Source organism: Ylistrum balloti, unplaced genomic scaffold, assembly GCF_031769215.1.
Source record: "Ylistrum balloti isolate Yb309-2 unplaced genomic scaffold, AGI_CSIRO_Ybal_v1 Utg371412, whole genome shotgun sequence".
Classification (NCBI taxonomy): Eukaryota; Metazoa; Mollusca; class Bivalvia; order Pectinida; family Pectinidae; genus Ylistrum; species Ylistrum balloti.
Window position 1 is genome coordinate 406,516 of NW_026782742.1, and position 17,574 is coordinate 424,089.

Here is a 17,574-nt window from a genome sequence, read left to right on the forward strand (position 1 = left end):
CTTAATTTTAAAATTGAATGGTTCAAACTGAAAATATTTCGAATATCAAATTATCCAGACCTTGTTTCTGAACCTGAACTGAAAAAATGTTGTCATGGATATCTTGTGTTTCAGAGACGAGCCTGATTTTGAATTTCAGTTTTTAGTCTTTTTACAAGTAAACATACTAATATATCTTTAATGATAATGATATGATAAGCTGTGTAAACACAAAACCCAATTCTTTTAAAATTGTGTCTACCTGAAGTGTCCATCACAGGTGACATCAACATTGATGAATTATGAATCTGTTTAATATCATACTTTAAGCAGCTTAATTACAATTTCAGTAATAAATATAATACATGATTTTATTCTCTTTGTATATTATACCCCGTTATAGTGTATCCAACATATAATGAAATTGATTTATTAACACAAAATGACAATTAAATGGATACATTATCCTCACTATGCTGTACCACATAAGCTTTGTCAATGTAGTTTCATGAAAAAAAAAACCCAAACAAACAAAAGTAAATTAAAATGAAATAATATAAACATGATAAACGTCAATCACTAAATTTTTACAATGCTGTTCACACGATAATGTTCTAAAATCCTATCAAGAAATAGGAGGCAAATATTCAACATACATCAACATAATTATTCTATTTTGTATATTTTTTTCTTTTTTGATTTGGTTGAATGCCTAAGTGGAGGAGAGTCTACTAATCGAAAAGATTAAAGAAAAATATCAACGATTAGGTGGCGATCTAAACAAAAGATTTCAAAATAAAGTTGACAGCTTTTAGTGACCTTAAAGGACATAGGACACATTTTAAAAAATTTCTCAAAAACACAAATCAAATTTTTCAAACTGTTGTTCAACAAGAGCTCCCCGAGGGATCTTGCAGCCCATAATTGTTTGATCTATATTTGCTCTTGGAAAGTTCAATCTTGTCCCTTCTTGTTTTCCCTTTTTTCTGTTTCTGCTCGTAATGATAATAAATTTGAACATTCCTTTGCAGAAATAGCGATAATAATTTTCAATTGCCAGATCCAAGATTTGGTCCTAAACAAATTTTTATTTTTATGCTGTAGTTCTCAAGAAACAGAGATAACAAACTTCCAAAGTCAAAATTCATGATGGTCACCTGTCAGCCATTTTGTGTTTCTGATCAGACCCAAAATCAAATGGTCAAAAATAGGGTTCAAGGAGAACATAAATATGAAATTTGAGAAAAGATCCATCTGGTACTTCTCAAGAAATAGCAATAACAAAAACTGTATATGAACCGACGATGGACAAGTTAGTAGAGCAATTTTGTATACACCATCTGATATGATAATGGGCTAAAAAGCAAAGTGTGTGATTGCAGGCATTTTCGAATACCTCATTAACTTATATTAGAGCTTTAAAATAGCTCATGACTCTCGGTAAAAAAAAATATGATCTGTGAAGTCTCTTTTTGTAAACAGTAGGATTAATGCCTTAACTTTAATATGTTCTAACACAGAATACGTCTGAAAATGAATTGTCCCAATGTTAAACATATATGAGACATTCTCTGTCCATATGATGCAGTCAAAGCAAGGTCACATGATATTCTTCTATATTTGAGTAATTTAACAACTGATTATGACATCATTTCACTGATATCCAACAAAGACCTGATTTGTAGGTCTTTGCTGTTATAAGTAACTGAAGAGATTTGGAATTGTTAAAAACCATATATAAATGGCCGCATATATTTTTTCATTATGGTTTTGTAAAACAAAATGCTGTTACCCTTAAACGGAGTAAAAAGTTAAATAATAACTTTAAAATGCCTGGTCTAACAATGTCAAATCTCATTTCAAAAGCACCCTGTACATTTATATATGATAGATAAAAACGTATAACTGGAAATTATTTAAACTTCAATAATTGCAAGAATTCTGTATATAAACGTATAACCATATCATGAATTGAAGCAAACAGTAAGAAAAATCTTGATTAAAACAAAACACATCAACATATAAATTAAAGGATCAGATAATAAAATTACAATTTATAATTCAATATCTCCATCCATTGGGATAAATCAGTGGGATCTAAAATCGTCATGGAATGATAGTCAGGGACAACACTATATGTCCCTGCTATTTCATGGCAAAGACATAGAAATTCTGATACAATTTAAATTTTCAACTGTTAGTCATACCAAAAATAGACCCCAAAGAAATTTTGGTGCCCATCATTGTTTGCGCTTTATTTGGTCTTAACGAGATTGATAATTTCTCTTGAGGTCTTTTCTTGGTATTTTCTATTTGTTGTAGAAAATTTAAAATCACAATATGAAATGGTAATATTAATCTTTAACTGTTACATCCCAGATGGTGGCTGCCATTTGGTCTTCATGATCAGTTCCAAAATCAAATTAGCACAATCACAGACATTCAACAGATTAAAAATATAACACAGGATAAAACTTAACAAAGAAACGCTAACTTGTAGTAAAATACAGAAACCATATACTTCTGTACAACAGGCAACAGCTGTGTACCGATGAGGGACTTTGTACCTGTAATAATTACTGTTTATCGTTTGAGCACAACGACTTCCCTCAAAAATTAAAAAAAAAAAAAAAAAAATTCTGATTAATTGGAATGCAGACAGTTTGATAAGTCAAGCAACTTTTTTTTTTCATCCACCATTGCTTAAGCTTGTACAGTTTCATTGTTTCGGTTGACTTCCTCGTCTGTTTGATTTCCAGCAAATACTAGAAGAAAACGAAAGTATCAGTGTAACTGACAAATGCTCCCACAAAAAAGAACTTTGTTAGACACAAAATTTTAACAAAAGGCAATATTTCTGTAATTAGGGCTTGTGGGCCCAAACATTGGTGCACTGCACATTATCTTAGTATGATCAATGTATACACTAAGTTTCATTATCCTTGTTTTAAAGCAATCAAAGTTATGCTCCAGACAACAAAAAATTAACAAAGGGCAATAACTCTGTAATTAAGCGGTTGTTGGCCATAAATTTCATACAATGCACATCATCTTAGTATGATCAATCTATATACAAAGTTTCATTATCTTAGATGAAATGTGAGCACATTAAAATTAATCTCTGGACATGAAATTTTAACAAAGGGCAATAACTCTGTAATAGAGGTGTCAAAGGCCCTAAATTTGGTACAATGCCAGTCACCTTAATATGCCCAATGTATACAACAATTTTCATGATCCCTGGTTAACTGTGGACAAAGTCAATGCTCAGGAAACAAAAGAATGGATGAAAAAAATGGAAAAGATGGACGTATGGACAAAGCAGCGAAAAAAGAAATGCAATTAGCAGAAAGTTAATATTGTAAAATAAACCCTTGACGTACACCCTTGAAACTTGACAAATGTGTGCATTTGAGTTAGGTCCCTATGGTACCGTATTAAAATCACTGATGCATAACTAAACTGTGCACGCCGCTTGTACAAAAGAATAAGAGACAAAAGCACGATATCTCGAACCCAGTATAAAGGATTGGTTCAAAATCTGTGTGTGCGAACCTTCAGACATATCCGTCTTGATTTCCCACATTTTAAGCAAAATCAGTTCACCTTAAAAATGCCACGACTGTCCGAAGTTGACAGGGGTCGTGCCATTGTGTCGACGCGTTGGCAGGATAGGGCAATGCGACTTTCGCACCTACGGAAACAGCAAGGAACACAAATGGGCGTCATCATGTTCCAATTGATCCAAAGACAGTGCGTACTCGAATGCCTGCCTTCGGTCGAGGACCGTGGTGGTCATAATTTGGACAGCTTAATGCACGGCGACGCGTGAGACCAATGCAATGGCTGAATGCACATTTAGTAAGACACTTCCCAATGCAACGTTGGAGAAGGGTCCTGTTCTCAGATAAGTCCAGGTTTTTGCTTTATCGGGCAGACAGCCAACGTCGTGTCTATAGACGTACCCACGAGCGCTATGCAAATGCTTGCGTGATAGAGAATAACCGCTTTGGAGGAGGATCAGCCATGGTATTGGGAGGGATTAAACATGATATCAAGACTCCTCTGGTCATTATTCACGGAAATCTCACGGTTGTCAGCTACAGAAATCAAGTCCTAGCGCTGCATGTTGTTCCTCTAGTACAGCAGCGTCAACTGACGTTTCAGCAGGACAAAGCCTGGCCGCATGTAGCGAGGTTTTGCTGCAACAAACAATGTCCCCACCCTAGACTGACCCCCACACAGCCCTGACCTCTCCCCAATAGAACATTGATGGGACGAATTGGACAGAAGGATAAAACGTAGGCCGAATCCTCCAATCAACATCGTTCAGTTGGCGTTGGCGCTGGATGAGGAATGGAATCATATACCAATGAGGAGGGTTAATACCCCGATCAATTCAATGCACAAAAGAGTTTGTGCAGTTACTGCAGCTCGCGGGGGCAAACACGATATTGATGGGTCCAGAATGCAATTCATTTTGAGTGGGGTACTCTTGAATCAACCTCAAATTGGAAAGGTTTACTTAACATACACAAATGAAATTCTCGTAGATGACAGAGTGGTCAACTATCTTCCAGTTACACCATAATTACATTCTAAAACCCTTTTCTATTTCCCGTAGTTGACCTGGAAATTCCTAATAGCGTTTCTGTTTCCTCTCAGTATATTTAGTTATATTACATAGGATAAGGATTCTCAACCTCATGCAAACCTACAGCTGATACAATGTAGATTGAAGAACTTTTTTTAACTTGGATTTTAGAAAAAGGCAAAGCCAATTTGTGATGTAAAATTGCAAGCATCGTATCAACCTTTTGAACTTTTGCTCGATTTCTATCGCAGACCATACAAATAATGTTGCCCCAAAAAGTTGTACAAAATACTAAGTATAAAGGAACATGTAGAGTGATTTCCCTTATTCATGAGCAAGTCTGTCCAACTTGTACAAGAGGTAATGTTTGTGAGTATATCTAGATATTTTTTCATCCTTTATAAGGCACATCTTTTTGATGTTTTTATAAGTACATGTCACATTTACTTATTTGAATATGGTATTATTTTAATCCTGTAGCCTGCATCTTTTCTGTAACAAAATGTCATCTACACCATCACCAAAATCTGCCTCCGAATTAATGCTTGAAACCTGACAATGGCAGTTATACCAAAACCGTCACTCGATCTACATGCTACAAGCAAAACATAGAAAGCACTGCTCTTCACTATACCAAACCTTTACCCTACATGCTTAAGAGATGGACTATATCACCTACAGTGAATTTTATTATTTTTTGTTTGATGGAATCATGAGTGTAGTCTGGTGTCCAGCAACTGATAGCCATTCAAGCGATAAACTACCACCAAAAGAAAATATTAATTACATATTCTTGTTGTTTTAAGGTAAAGCAGATATATGTTGTCTAAGATTGTCCTGCAATAAGCCCACCCCTCGATATAGAGCCAGAAATTTCATAGAGACTTTAAATAGATTCAAGCAGGTAATGTGGCCCATGCAAAGTGTGAAATTTAAATATCACAAAATGTTGCAAGAATTGGAATGAAATTTCAAAAAAGGACTGCAAAAGTACAAGACAATACATTATCAAGTCAAAAAATACAAACAATTTTGTTTCTTTGGTTTCAATAAAAAAGGACACATATGCATTATTCTGTAGTTAATTTTTTTCAAGGAATCATTTTTTTTTCATTTAATTTCTAGTAAAATAAAAAAAATTGAAAAATAATCAAAATGACAGCCCATTAAAAATGATAACTTTAACAGTATATTCTTTATAAATTGTGTTCAGTCAAAACCCTGTCACACATTATCAATATCATATGCTACAATTAAAATTGGCTGACAGCAGCTCTTTATGACACAACTGAAAGTAAACATTATGTGTATGTAGCTAATATTTATTTTCTGATTTAGATCATACTACTATTCAGATTTAGAATAGATATACTATATCTTGTTATCTCATATTAGATTTTGTCAAGTTAGAAAAAAACAATTGAAGATATAAAAGTATGTGTCCAGGTGTTCTAAACCAGTCATGTAAAATATATTAGTGTGATTTTGATATTTTTATGTAAATATGTTTTTTTTTTTTCAAAAATGATTTGTGTCATCAATATGGCAATCATTCCAGTGTTTTGGTAGTTGTACTTGTACAGAGACAACAGACAGCAGAAAGAAAATGTCACAAAGACAATGATATCAATCCAAACCACAAGTTTCAAATTATGACAAAATATTTATTCCCTTCTTACCACATACCTTTTTGTTTCAATCCTTTTCCGTAATTCAGCCATGACTTTACAAAGTAGGTGATCATGACACATCTGGTAAATAATGCAACTGTACCACAAACAATGGTGGGCAAAGCAAGGTTATCTGTGGACGGACTGAACTTAGAGACTGACTGAAAATATAAACCAAACTTTGTGATGTAAGGATTCTGAATATTAACGGATAATTGTTTGTAGTTTTATGACGTAACAATTTGATGTCTGAAATTTTGTCATAATATATACGTCGCTTTGTACTTAAGGTTAATTTGAAAACTGGTCTCCTGAGATGGACAGTATCCTGTTAATATCACATTTGGCTTGATATCATGTTTTGCTTAATATCATATTTAGGTTTTTGAAATAACCAAAACAAAAATAAAATTACTTTTCTATTAAATGTACCAGATTTTCATCTTAGTAGCATCATGTACAGTAATATGATTTTGAAAAACATTAGGTGTTGATCTCAAACATCTTTATTTTGTAGTTTGGAATGTTTGACAGTGAGACAGTGCAACCATACAAAAGACATGTAAACAACACCTTTCATACAAATTTAGAGAAGATGCAGTAGTGATCGACTATATACAACGAGGGGTTGAATTTTTCTTCAAATTTACCATAACGATTGAACACTGGTAAAAAGCATCTTCAATAAAAATTTAGGGATAGGAAAGCCAAACATTGAATAAAACTGCATCATACAGCTGTTTCGTCCTTCTAGGACTCGTCAGTGATGCTACATCATACAGCTGTTTCGTCCTTCTAGGACTCGTCAGTGATGCTACATCATATAGCTGTTTCGTCCTTCCAGGACTCGTCAGTAATGCTACATCATACAGCTGTTTCGTCCTTCTAGGACATGTCAGTGATGCTACATCGTACAGCTGTTTCGTCCTTCCAGGACTCGTCAGTGATGCTACATCGTACAGCTGTTTCGTCCTTCCAGGACTCGTCAGTGACGCTACATCGTACAGCTGTTTCGTCCTTCTAGGACTCGTCAGTGACGCTACAGCTGTTTCGTCCTTCTAGGACTCGTCAGTGATGCTACATCATACAGCTGTTTCGTACTTCCTGGACTCGTCAGTGATGCTACATCGTACAGCTGTTTCGTACTTCCTGGACTCGTCAGTGATGCTACATCGTACAGCTGTTTCGTACTTCCTGGACTCGTCAGTGATGCTACATCGTACAGCTGTTTCGTCCTTCTAGGACTCGTCAGTGACGCTACATCGTACAGATGTTTCGTCCTTCTAGGACTCGTCAGTGACGCTACATCGTACAGCTGTTTCGTCCTTCTAGGACCCGTCAGTGACGCTACACCATACAGCTGTTTCGTCCTTCTAGGACTCGTCAGTGACGCTACATCGTACAGCTGTTTCGTCCTTCTAGGACTCGTCAGTGATGCTACATCATATAGCTGTTTCCTCCTTCTAGGACTCGTCAGTGATGCTACATCATACAGCTGTTTCGTCCTTCTAGGACTCGTCAGTGATGCTACATCATGTTGTCAGTGATGCTACATTACAGCCAGGACTCGTCAGTGATGCTACATCATACAGCTGTTTCGTCCTTCTAGGACTCGTCAGTGACTTCTAGGACTTGTCAGTGATGCTACATCATACAGCTACATCGTACATGCTACATGTTTCGTCCTTCTAGGACTCGTCAGTGATGCTACATCATACAGCTGTTTCGTCCTTCCAGGACTCGTCAGTGATGCTACATCATACAGCTGTTTCGTCATTCTAGGACTCGTCAGTGATGCTACATCATACAGCTGTTTTGTCCTTCTAGGACTCGTCAGTGATGCTACATCATACAGCTGTTTCGTCCTTCCAGGACTCGTCAGTGATGCTACATCATACAGCTGTTTCGTCATTCTAGGACTCGTCAGTGATGCTACATCATACAGCTGTTTCGTCCTTCTAGGACTCATCTGAGATGTCAATTAAGGACCTAGATTTTTAAACCTAGGAGGCAACTAAAGAAAATTTGAAAGAAATTTCAGAATCATAATAGGAAGGTGCATTAGCCCTGTAGTTAAACTAATAGATGGGGATAGGTCATAATGAAAGTAAACTAAAATAAAGAAATTAGGAAATTATCTTATTTACCTCTACAATTTTGTAGATAATGTAGCTTGGCTGAAGGATAAGGGTACAGGAAAATATGATAGATAAAATCTGGTTTTCATTCCGCACCTGGAAGAAGAAATAATAATTATACATCATTTCATAGGAATTCTATTAAATGTTTAGAAATTTCTAGTAATTTAATAATAGAATCTATTCCTCATTGAGATTTACATGTATGTGTTTATCTCTTTTTGAAGTTATTTTTAACGATAATTTTGCAATTAACCTCTAATTGATGCTTTTAATGACTTAAAATAGACAGGAAATTGAATACATATATACTAATTAATTTTTGACCATACCCTCATCTTGAAAATAATTCACAGCTCATATTCTATGTTAATAAGGATTTTAATGTTTATTTTCAACACCTGCTTATATTTAAGGTGTTTTTAAGCTGAAGACTGAATGAGGGATGCTTTCCAAATACTTGCGCATTTTATTTTATAAATTTTAAAATTTGGACATTTAGAACGATTAATCCAAGACTTCTATGTCAAGGGGAGTTGTTGCTATCAAAGTTGACATTTTCAATACAATTCTCCCTCCAGGATAAATAAATTAACAAAAAATAGCAACAACAATTCCCAAGATTTCCATAAATACATTAGGTAAAGGGAGATAATCGAGAGCATATAATTATCAATCTTACCCCAAGATATCCAAGCACAGCACATCCCAAGACGACAATAATGCCAACAATGATTATGACCAGTTCCAGCTCATGAAGCGTCTGACCAGTGGTCAAGATCAGAATCACCATGGAGAGCTGTTACAACACAAACAAAAATAAGGAAATTCTGATGATGTCATTCATGATCAGATGGTTACAATATTATGATACAATATTGAACTGTTAAGAAATGAGCATTTAAAAAAAAAATTATTATATTATATTATCATATAATAATAAAAAGTCATTAGGACTAATTAAAGAAATTCTGATACTGTAAAATGATTGATTTTTGTGGGGGATTCATTTTTGTTGTTTTCACGGGTAGTCTTGATCATGAATTCATACATCCATGAATTGTTAAAATTAGAGTAAGCTGATTCACTGAACTATATCTATCAATGGAATTACATATGCATGTAATATAAAATTTTTGAAAAAATCAGGAAAATTGACAAAATATATGATTCCTTATCTAATTCCACAATGATGTAAAGGTATACATTAAACTTTACAAAGATGTTTCATTACAATTTGATAAAACCTAGGATATATAATCCAGGCACTTGATTTAACATTCTGTTGGTGGGTCTCTCTTACACTAAGCTGTAGATCAAATTTTAACCATCCAAAGAAGCCAAACAAAGTCCAACACATTCGTTGCATCAAACTCTGAGCTCCCACAGTGCGGAAAATCAAACGTCCGGAATCAAAGTAGTGTTTGGCTATAAGGATGGCGAACACTATGATAAAAGGGCTGAGCACTGAAGTAACAATAAGTCGGACCTGGAAACAGATAAAAGTATGTATACGTTATGTATCTAGCTATCAATTTGTACATGGTACTAAGCCGATAATTACAAATGGAAAAAACGTTTAGATTTCATGAGTTCTTTATTTCATGGACTTAAATCTTCGGACATATTTGTGAATACATTATTTCATAAATGCTGATCTAGAAATGACTTAAAATTTGTGAATGATGAGCTGTTAGTGACTTCATTATCAGAAATCAGGTCAAACATGGATGCCATCCAGAGTTATTTTTGTATAAATAATTACTGGGGAATTGAATTTTTGATCCCCCCTCTCCCTTGATCTTAAATATAGGTCAAGGTCAATTACTTAAACAAAGTGATAGCCCTTTATACAATAATATTAAATAACCAATATCAACAGCATGGACTTTTTTGTTATTGAGAAGAAGCCATTTATTCAAGCATCATACATTCCCAATAGCAGCCCTCTGGGCCTTTTGGTAAATGAGAAGAAGTTTTTTAAAGATTTTAACAAATTTGACCCCTGTGATTTTGAAAGTAAATCAAGGTCATTCATTTTGATAAACTTGGTAGTCATTCATCCCATCATGCAACAGGCCCAATATCAGCACCCTAAGCCTTTAAGTTATTGAGAAAAAGTCATTTGAATATAAAGTGTACACATGGCTGGCTCACAACAACGAACAAAACACAATAATTATAGGTCATCCTCACCATTTGAGTCAGATGACCTAATAAAATATAACATCTTGTAAGTCATTATCATAGTGAATGAAATAAACAAACAGGCATAAAATTTACAACATACCATTTTGACAACATCCCTTTTACCAAGGGCAAAGTTCAGGATAATATACAACCAGACAATACAGGTAGACAGTGACAGAACAAAGATTTCATAAGGCCTCTCCATCCACACACCTTCTACCACGTACCATACACAAAATACTGAAATGAAAATTACAATTTCTGAAAGAATTAAAACATGCAACACCATTTTTACTAGTAAAACCACTTCATTTATAATGACCATAAATGACATAACAATACAGTTCAATGCTTATACTTACATTCCTTAAACATGTCTATTGATCTAAACTAAACAAGAGGCTCAAAGGGCCTGCATCTCTGCCTTGCTAATTAAGAGATTCAGTCATTTAACAAAGAATTTCATAAATAATTTCTCTATTGGGTTCAGGGTTCTTGTGGCCTGAAGTCAAATTTACTATTCATGAAAATTGTTTCAGACCAAACTTGGACAATACCCTTGTACAGAAGAGAGATTTTTAAGAACTTACATTTCCCCAAGGGACTGAAATCCACTGATTATATGGAACTGATTCCCCTTCACCGAAGGATATTGCAGACCAAATTTGGACAAAATCCAATCATTCCTACAGAAGTAGGATTTTAAAGAACATTCTCTATTTCCCATATTGGGCCCTGCCCCTCCTGCTTTCGGGGGGCAAGACCCACCATTTATCTAAATTGACCCCCCTTCACATACTACACACCAAATTTGGGCGACATCCAATCATTACTACAGAAAGAGCAGGATTTTAAAGGACTTGTAAAACTTCCCGTTTTGGGCTCTGCTCCTCAATCCCTGGGGGGCCAGGACACAACATTTGTACAAAACATGTTCCTTTCCCCCTTAGGGTGCTTCAAACACAATTTTGTCAAAATCCCCTCAGTCCTTCATGACCAGTAGAAAAAGTTGACAGACAGCTGCCAGATGCTGCAGTATTCCTATAGCTTACTTGACCATGTGGGCTAGTAAGCTAAAAATGACAGTTTTTGTGTATGCGTCTGAAGATTGTGAATGCACATTAATTGATCCATAAATATTTAATCATGTACACCACTAGTCTGTACTGCAATTAAACATCATGGTGACCTATTCCCACTTGGAAGGAATAAATTTTCAGACAAAACAGAATACATCCATCACAATAATGTATACAACTGCCCCAATATTGAAGCCTATGCTCCCTGACCAGACCAGGTTATTTCTGGGTCAAACCTTTCTAAATTTAGTACCTTATTTACTTGGCAATATACTTATCCAAGTATCTTGCTGTTCAATAAGTTATAAACTAAAGCTTATTCCCTGTCCTGTTATGTAATCTCTGTTTTTGCTGGTTTAATCATCCCATCAACAGTCCAGGTCACTGTAACATGGGGAGTCGTTATGATAGCTGTTAACTACTTCAATGAACATAATACTGGAGGCCCGTCACATACCATCCAGAGCAATTATAGTTAAATGTCTTATTTGATAACATAACTACAACTTTAAGTACATGACCATTCTGTTTCTCAGTTTTCTGAGAAATACAAACTGTAACAGGTAGGGATCACCCACGTAACGCATACATTTTTTATCATGTCTTCATTTGAGGTTGTAAACATCAACAGTATACTGACTAAGTTATGGCAGTCCCTACTAGCTATGATGGCCCATTGGGGTTATTTTGAATAAATATATCAGATACAAAAGTGAAAACTGAAATTCCAAATATTCTAAACTTTGCAGACAAATATAACCATAAGACAAGAAAAGGAACACAAATAAAACGGATGGTATTAATGTGAAAACAAATCTTTGAGCTCTGACTCTACCAAAACTGAGAATGAGTTGATGGCAAGTCCATGATTCTGAGATTCTACATACAACCAAACTACAACAACCTACTTACGTGTACTTAGAAGTAACACTAAGGCAAAAGAGAAATCATTGGAAGTTTTAGATAAAGTAGCAAGCTTCCATATGGTCAGTACGAGTGTGGCTGTCAGAGACAGGGCAGCCAGTACCAAAAACACATACTCCTTCCTTTGTAGGTCACTCAGGGTCCGTCTCTGAAACAAAACACATACTTAACTTACTCTGTTTATTGATCAGGTCTAGATCTTAGAAATGTGTTTCTGAATTAATAAACATTAATTTAAATGTAACAACAGTTGGAATTTTGTTCTAATTGCACCTAATATTGTCACTCTATTTATACTTTATTTCCTCCTTGTTTGAGGGGCCGTGGTGGCCAAGTAGTTAAGGTGTCTGACTGTCTTTATCACTTGCCATTTTGTCACTATCACTTTATCCATTTATATATTTATTTATTTTAACAGGCACAATGTCCACTATTACGACTTTTTGGTCTTTCAGTTGACGAGCTCTATCTTGGTTGCAGGTTTGAGGCCTATGTGGGGCAGTTACTAGCTACTGACCACTAGTCAGTGGTTTTTCTATTACAAGAGTTAAAGCTTTCTTCCATCATCCAAATCTGACACATCCTTAAATGACCCGGGCTATTTATATGACATAAAGAAATGATATAAGAAACTCCCTCCCTATTGGACTCAGAGGGATTCATTTTCCAGTATCTCCTAAAACCCTCCTTCCACCACCAATTCCCATTCATATTATCTAAGGTCATGACAAGAGGCCCATGAACCCTGTGACCTTGAAATTAGGTCAAGGTCTTTTATTTGCTGAATTTCATAGCATTCCATACACTTTACATGTTTCTGTTGGTGAAATATCAGGACTCTGGAACTTGGAAAGAAAATCAATTCTGTAAAGATTTGACCTTTAATTCAAAGATAAATTTATTTCATGAACTGGATGAAAATTTAAAACACTGGATGCTTAATACACTTTGTACCTGCTAGCAAAATATCTCGACTCTAGGTCTGCTGAAACTTGTTTGAATGTTGCAAAAGGATGCCACACCATACAAAAAGCTAAAATATTCAGGTGTCTTCAACTAGATTTGACATACTCAAACATTTATAAACTTGAGGAAGGGAATTGACACCGATATTAATTTGAGTTATGTTTTTTCACAACTAAGTAAGGAAATATTCCCCTTGGGATTTATCTTCTTATACTCAGCCCCAAGCAAAAATTGCTCTATACTGCTTAATCAGGCAAAAGTGCACTTTTCAGGGCATTTTCTGAGTGCCAACTTTTTTTTAGCAATAGGATGGTATTGTTTTGGGAGAATAAAGAGAAAAAGAATGTTATTATTGATTAAGAAATATCATATTTCTGGTAACTGGTATCAAATCTACTAATTTATCTTTGAAAAATGAGTAATAGTCATTTCAGTTTAATTAACATTTGGTCTAAAGGCCAATCAATACACCATTATATGTATCATGTACCATGAACATAAACTTTGAAAGAAAAAATAATAAAAATTACCAGAACATAATACCTGTTGCTGAGTGCCAACAAGTGAAGTTTTACAGGTAAATATACTGATATATCTACTTTAAGGGAAAAGACTGTATAAATGTTGGCAATCAGAGCTACACCCCAGTTTTCACCTTGGGCTGATGATGGCTTCTCCCTTGCATTAAACTTTCATTCTAGCCTTGTACAAAATTTAACTCAAAATATCTATTTTAGTATAATCTAACTTTATCTGGTGACAATCTACATGTTAGTCCAAGGTTACAGACCAGTATAATTTTGTATAAAAATTTTAATGTAAAATTAGCCTTGCGTACTTAAAAACAACTTTGGTCACCTACTTCAGGTAATTATGTATAACATCCTATTCTTACTCAAGTGTACCCATAAATGGCTCTTAAACTCCAGCATGACATAACCAGCAATGCGACGATGATGGACATTTTAAGTGCAACTTGTCTAGCTGGTAAAAAAATTAACAATGTAGTGCAAAAAGGAAAACAGGAATTGTGTTTAAATACCAAATATTTTAATTATGAATTTCAACCTCGCATTGTATAAATTGATAGGAGATTAAAAATAATCAATTGAAAAGTATAAAACTCAAAATGTTATTGAATTTTCTCAAATTTCTCAAGAATTTTATAATGGAAATTTGCATAAGAAAATAATTTGATATTTGTAATGATAACAATTGGGCTGCAGTTTTCATATACTGTAATTAGTCTTCATTAAAGTAAATTTGTAAATAAAGAATATAATTCACATGCATCGCTGTGTCATCTTTTCTATATCTTTACCTTACGTCATCATGATATGTCAATTTCTGGATGTCAACTGCTTGGTTTTAATTGACATTTTTATCTTAATTGACACTAAACACCTCTTCAACAAGGCACTTGACAAACTTGATTTATATACTCATTAAGATTATTGCACATTAATAATGAACCATGATAAAAACATCGTTGACATGAACAGGAAGTCATGTACAGTTTATTTACTGTCATAATTTATCTTGCAAACTAAATCAAGGGATGCAGAGATGTTTTATTTCTTAGCAAAAAAAAAATATAGTAATTGTATTGTTATTTTTAAAAATAAACTAATTGTGGATGCTTTTAAAATAGCGATTTGAAAGATCGCGGCATTATTTACGCAGAAAATTGCCGCTAGAGGGCTCTAACTCTTTTCGATATTTCAGCCAATGAGAAGGCCAGGATCGGTTAATTTTGTCTGAAAGGCCGTCGCAATAGGCTATTCGTATCGAGTACGTTTAGCCTAAAAACATACTTGTACCTCTAACAGGGAAGGGGGTGGGGTGTTTGATAAAAGGTAGAATTAATAGTTTGTTTCAAAACAGTACCTAAAATAGGGAAAGTCATTCTATAAGGCTCTTTCATATGTCAAGGGACAGGATCAGGATATTCCACCAGAGTTGTAACAAAATGTTGTAAAACTTGAAGCTTTGCCAAGGGTTTTACCAGATGTGTGACCTTACAGGTGAAATATCCCATCCTGCACCCTGACATATAAAAGAGCAATTTTTTCCTCATTTCTCACTCTAAAACATTGGGAAAAAGTAAATCCTTTCATTAAGTATTTAATTAATCACCAAAATGACATAGAAAATGAATTCTTCATACATGAGGTACCTAGATGCTGGAAAAATGAAAATAAGATACAAACAGTCTACACAAATAACTATTTGTACATATGTGTGTAAACATTTAACAGGTGATGATGGCACTTGGGAAGGGACGCATCTCATTTCTTTGCATGCTTGTTTGTTATGCATCGGTGGATGTGATATACAAGAACAGCAGACCTAGGTGTATTAATTGCCCTGAACAGACCTGTATTACCTGGGTTGGAAAGGAAAGCAAAAGAGACAGAAAACATGTAACCAATATACCAACAACTTTGTATCAACAATGTCAAAATATCTAATCAAGTTGACAAGGAAATTTGTCTGCAGGCGGCATACATTAAGTGTACATATAGTGAGGATATGAGTACAGGTCATCCTACTTGTCTAGTATGAATTTCCCTTTAGTCAAGTGGTAAAATGTCACCCTTTATCTAAAGTAATACAAGAGGTTGTCTGTTTGCTTCTCAAAACTCTACAGCTGCTTCACTGGAGATAAATCAACCTTTATATTATGATTAAATTTTATTACCTTTGTGTTTTGTTATTTTTCCTTATTTCATATTTTTCATCAGCATTCAAAGCCATAGGCCTCATTCCCATCGATAAAAAGGCAATGTACTCCCTCTCAAAATAATACATGTGCGTCAGTGACAAATTTTTATGTTTACCAGGCATTGCTTCATTCTCTGTTGTTGTCTATATATTTTCCAAGTTAAATGATTATTGTTACATGTAATGTTATTTATTGTTAATCGAACAAGATCCCATTAACAAACCCAGTTTGAACAACATAGCATCACAATTTCCTCCTACAAATTTCTCAAAACTGTTTAGAGTGCAAATATCATCATGCTACACAACTCTACAGTAAAAGTCAGATTTTGCTTTCTTCTTTCCATTGTTTAAGCTGAAAGGAAATCGAAAATTCTATTTAAGTCATACATGTTGTAATTACTTACAGTCAAGTCCAAGATGGCTGCCTGTCGGCCATTTTGTTTAAATATTATCAGTCCAAAAGTCAAAAGGACAAACTGTGGAGTAAGGGGAACTACATGTATGTTTGAAAACTAAGAAAAGACATAGCTAGTACATTGAAATTCTCAAGAAATAATGATAATAAACATTCATTGTCAAAATCAAAATCCAAGCTGGCCATCTGCTAGCCATCCCCCCTGATAAATCCTGATTTAAAAAGCGGAAATCTAGGGATTAAGGAGAATATATATACTTTGTGAAATTTGAGAAAGCACTTCTCAAAACATAGCGGTAACACAGGTTGTTTTATAGACAGATGACAACAAAGGGCGATATGAATATCCCACCTTTTAAAGAAAATTATCAGCAATAACATATATAACGTTATAATACATATTTGTAGCCATGAATTTACGCGTGAATGTCGACAGAATACGGATGGATATATAGTTGACAACAATAAAATCCTGCAACAATTCGAATTAATTTGCTCTAATGCTTATTTTTCATTCGAGAACTTAGAAATTACCTTGCCAAGGCCAAAAGGTGCGTCTGGGAGTCGTGGTACCCCTGCGTCTGGAATCAAATCTTTAAAAGTTATCGGGGCGGTGTCTGGTCCACTTTGTTGCTCATTGCTGTCCGTCACTACTCCACCCTCAGCCATATCGTTTATGTCGGTATTTTCGTTGGTTTTCTGTTAATTCATATCCTGAAATTGATCAATAATACAAAACATGTGTTATGCCCTGTAAAACGAACGATGCTGTATGTAAATGTGATCTGTCACCGTCTTATACTTTATGCTTTAGTCCAATCACTTAACCTACTTTCGGTTTGTCTAAAGGGAAGCAATTTACGCAAAATCGGCATCACAAAAATGTTTCTTT

The 17,574-nt window shown here is 34.7% G+C and overlaps 1 protein-coding gene across 1 annotated transcript; it reads right to left on the bottom strand.

Moving 5' to 3' along the window:
- Positions 1-693: 693 nt before the first annotated feature.
- LOC132562419 (uncharacterized) lies at positions 694-17,444 on the bottom strand. The gene is made up of 8 exons (XM_060227162.1): positions 17,217-17,444; positions 12,563-12,722; positions 10,672-10,811; positions 9,685-9,870; positions 9,064-9,180; positions 8,391-8,477; positions 6,260-6,404; positions 694-2,744 (listed from the first exon to the last, which is right to left on the bottom strand). Exons 1-8 carry the CDS (start codon positions 17,349-17,351, stop codon positions 2,683-2,685), a joined length of 1,032 nt encoding a protein of 343 aa, XP_060083145.1. The 5' UTR covers positions 17,352-17,444; the 3' UTR covers positions 694-2,682.
- Between the last annotated feature and the right edge of the window lie 130 nt (positions 17,445-17,574).

What these genes read in the sequence shown, in the direction of transcription:
- LOC132562419 (XM_060227162.1), bottom strand. Translation starts at nt 17,351, where the DNA reads ATGGCTGAGGGTGGAGTAGTGACGGACAGCAATGAGCAACAAAGTGGA. An exon ending in CACCTTTTGGCCTTGGCAAG is followed by an intron (nt 12,723 to 17,216) that starts GTAATTTCTAAG and finishes GTTTTGTTTCAG; the next exon opens with AGACGGACCCTGAGTGACCT. An exon ending in AAAGGGATGTTGTCAAAATG is followed by an intron (nt 9,871 to 10,671) that starts GTATGTTGTAAA and finishes ATCTGTTTCCAG; the next exon opens with GTCCGACTTATTGTTACTTC.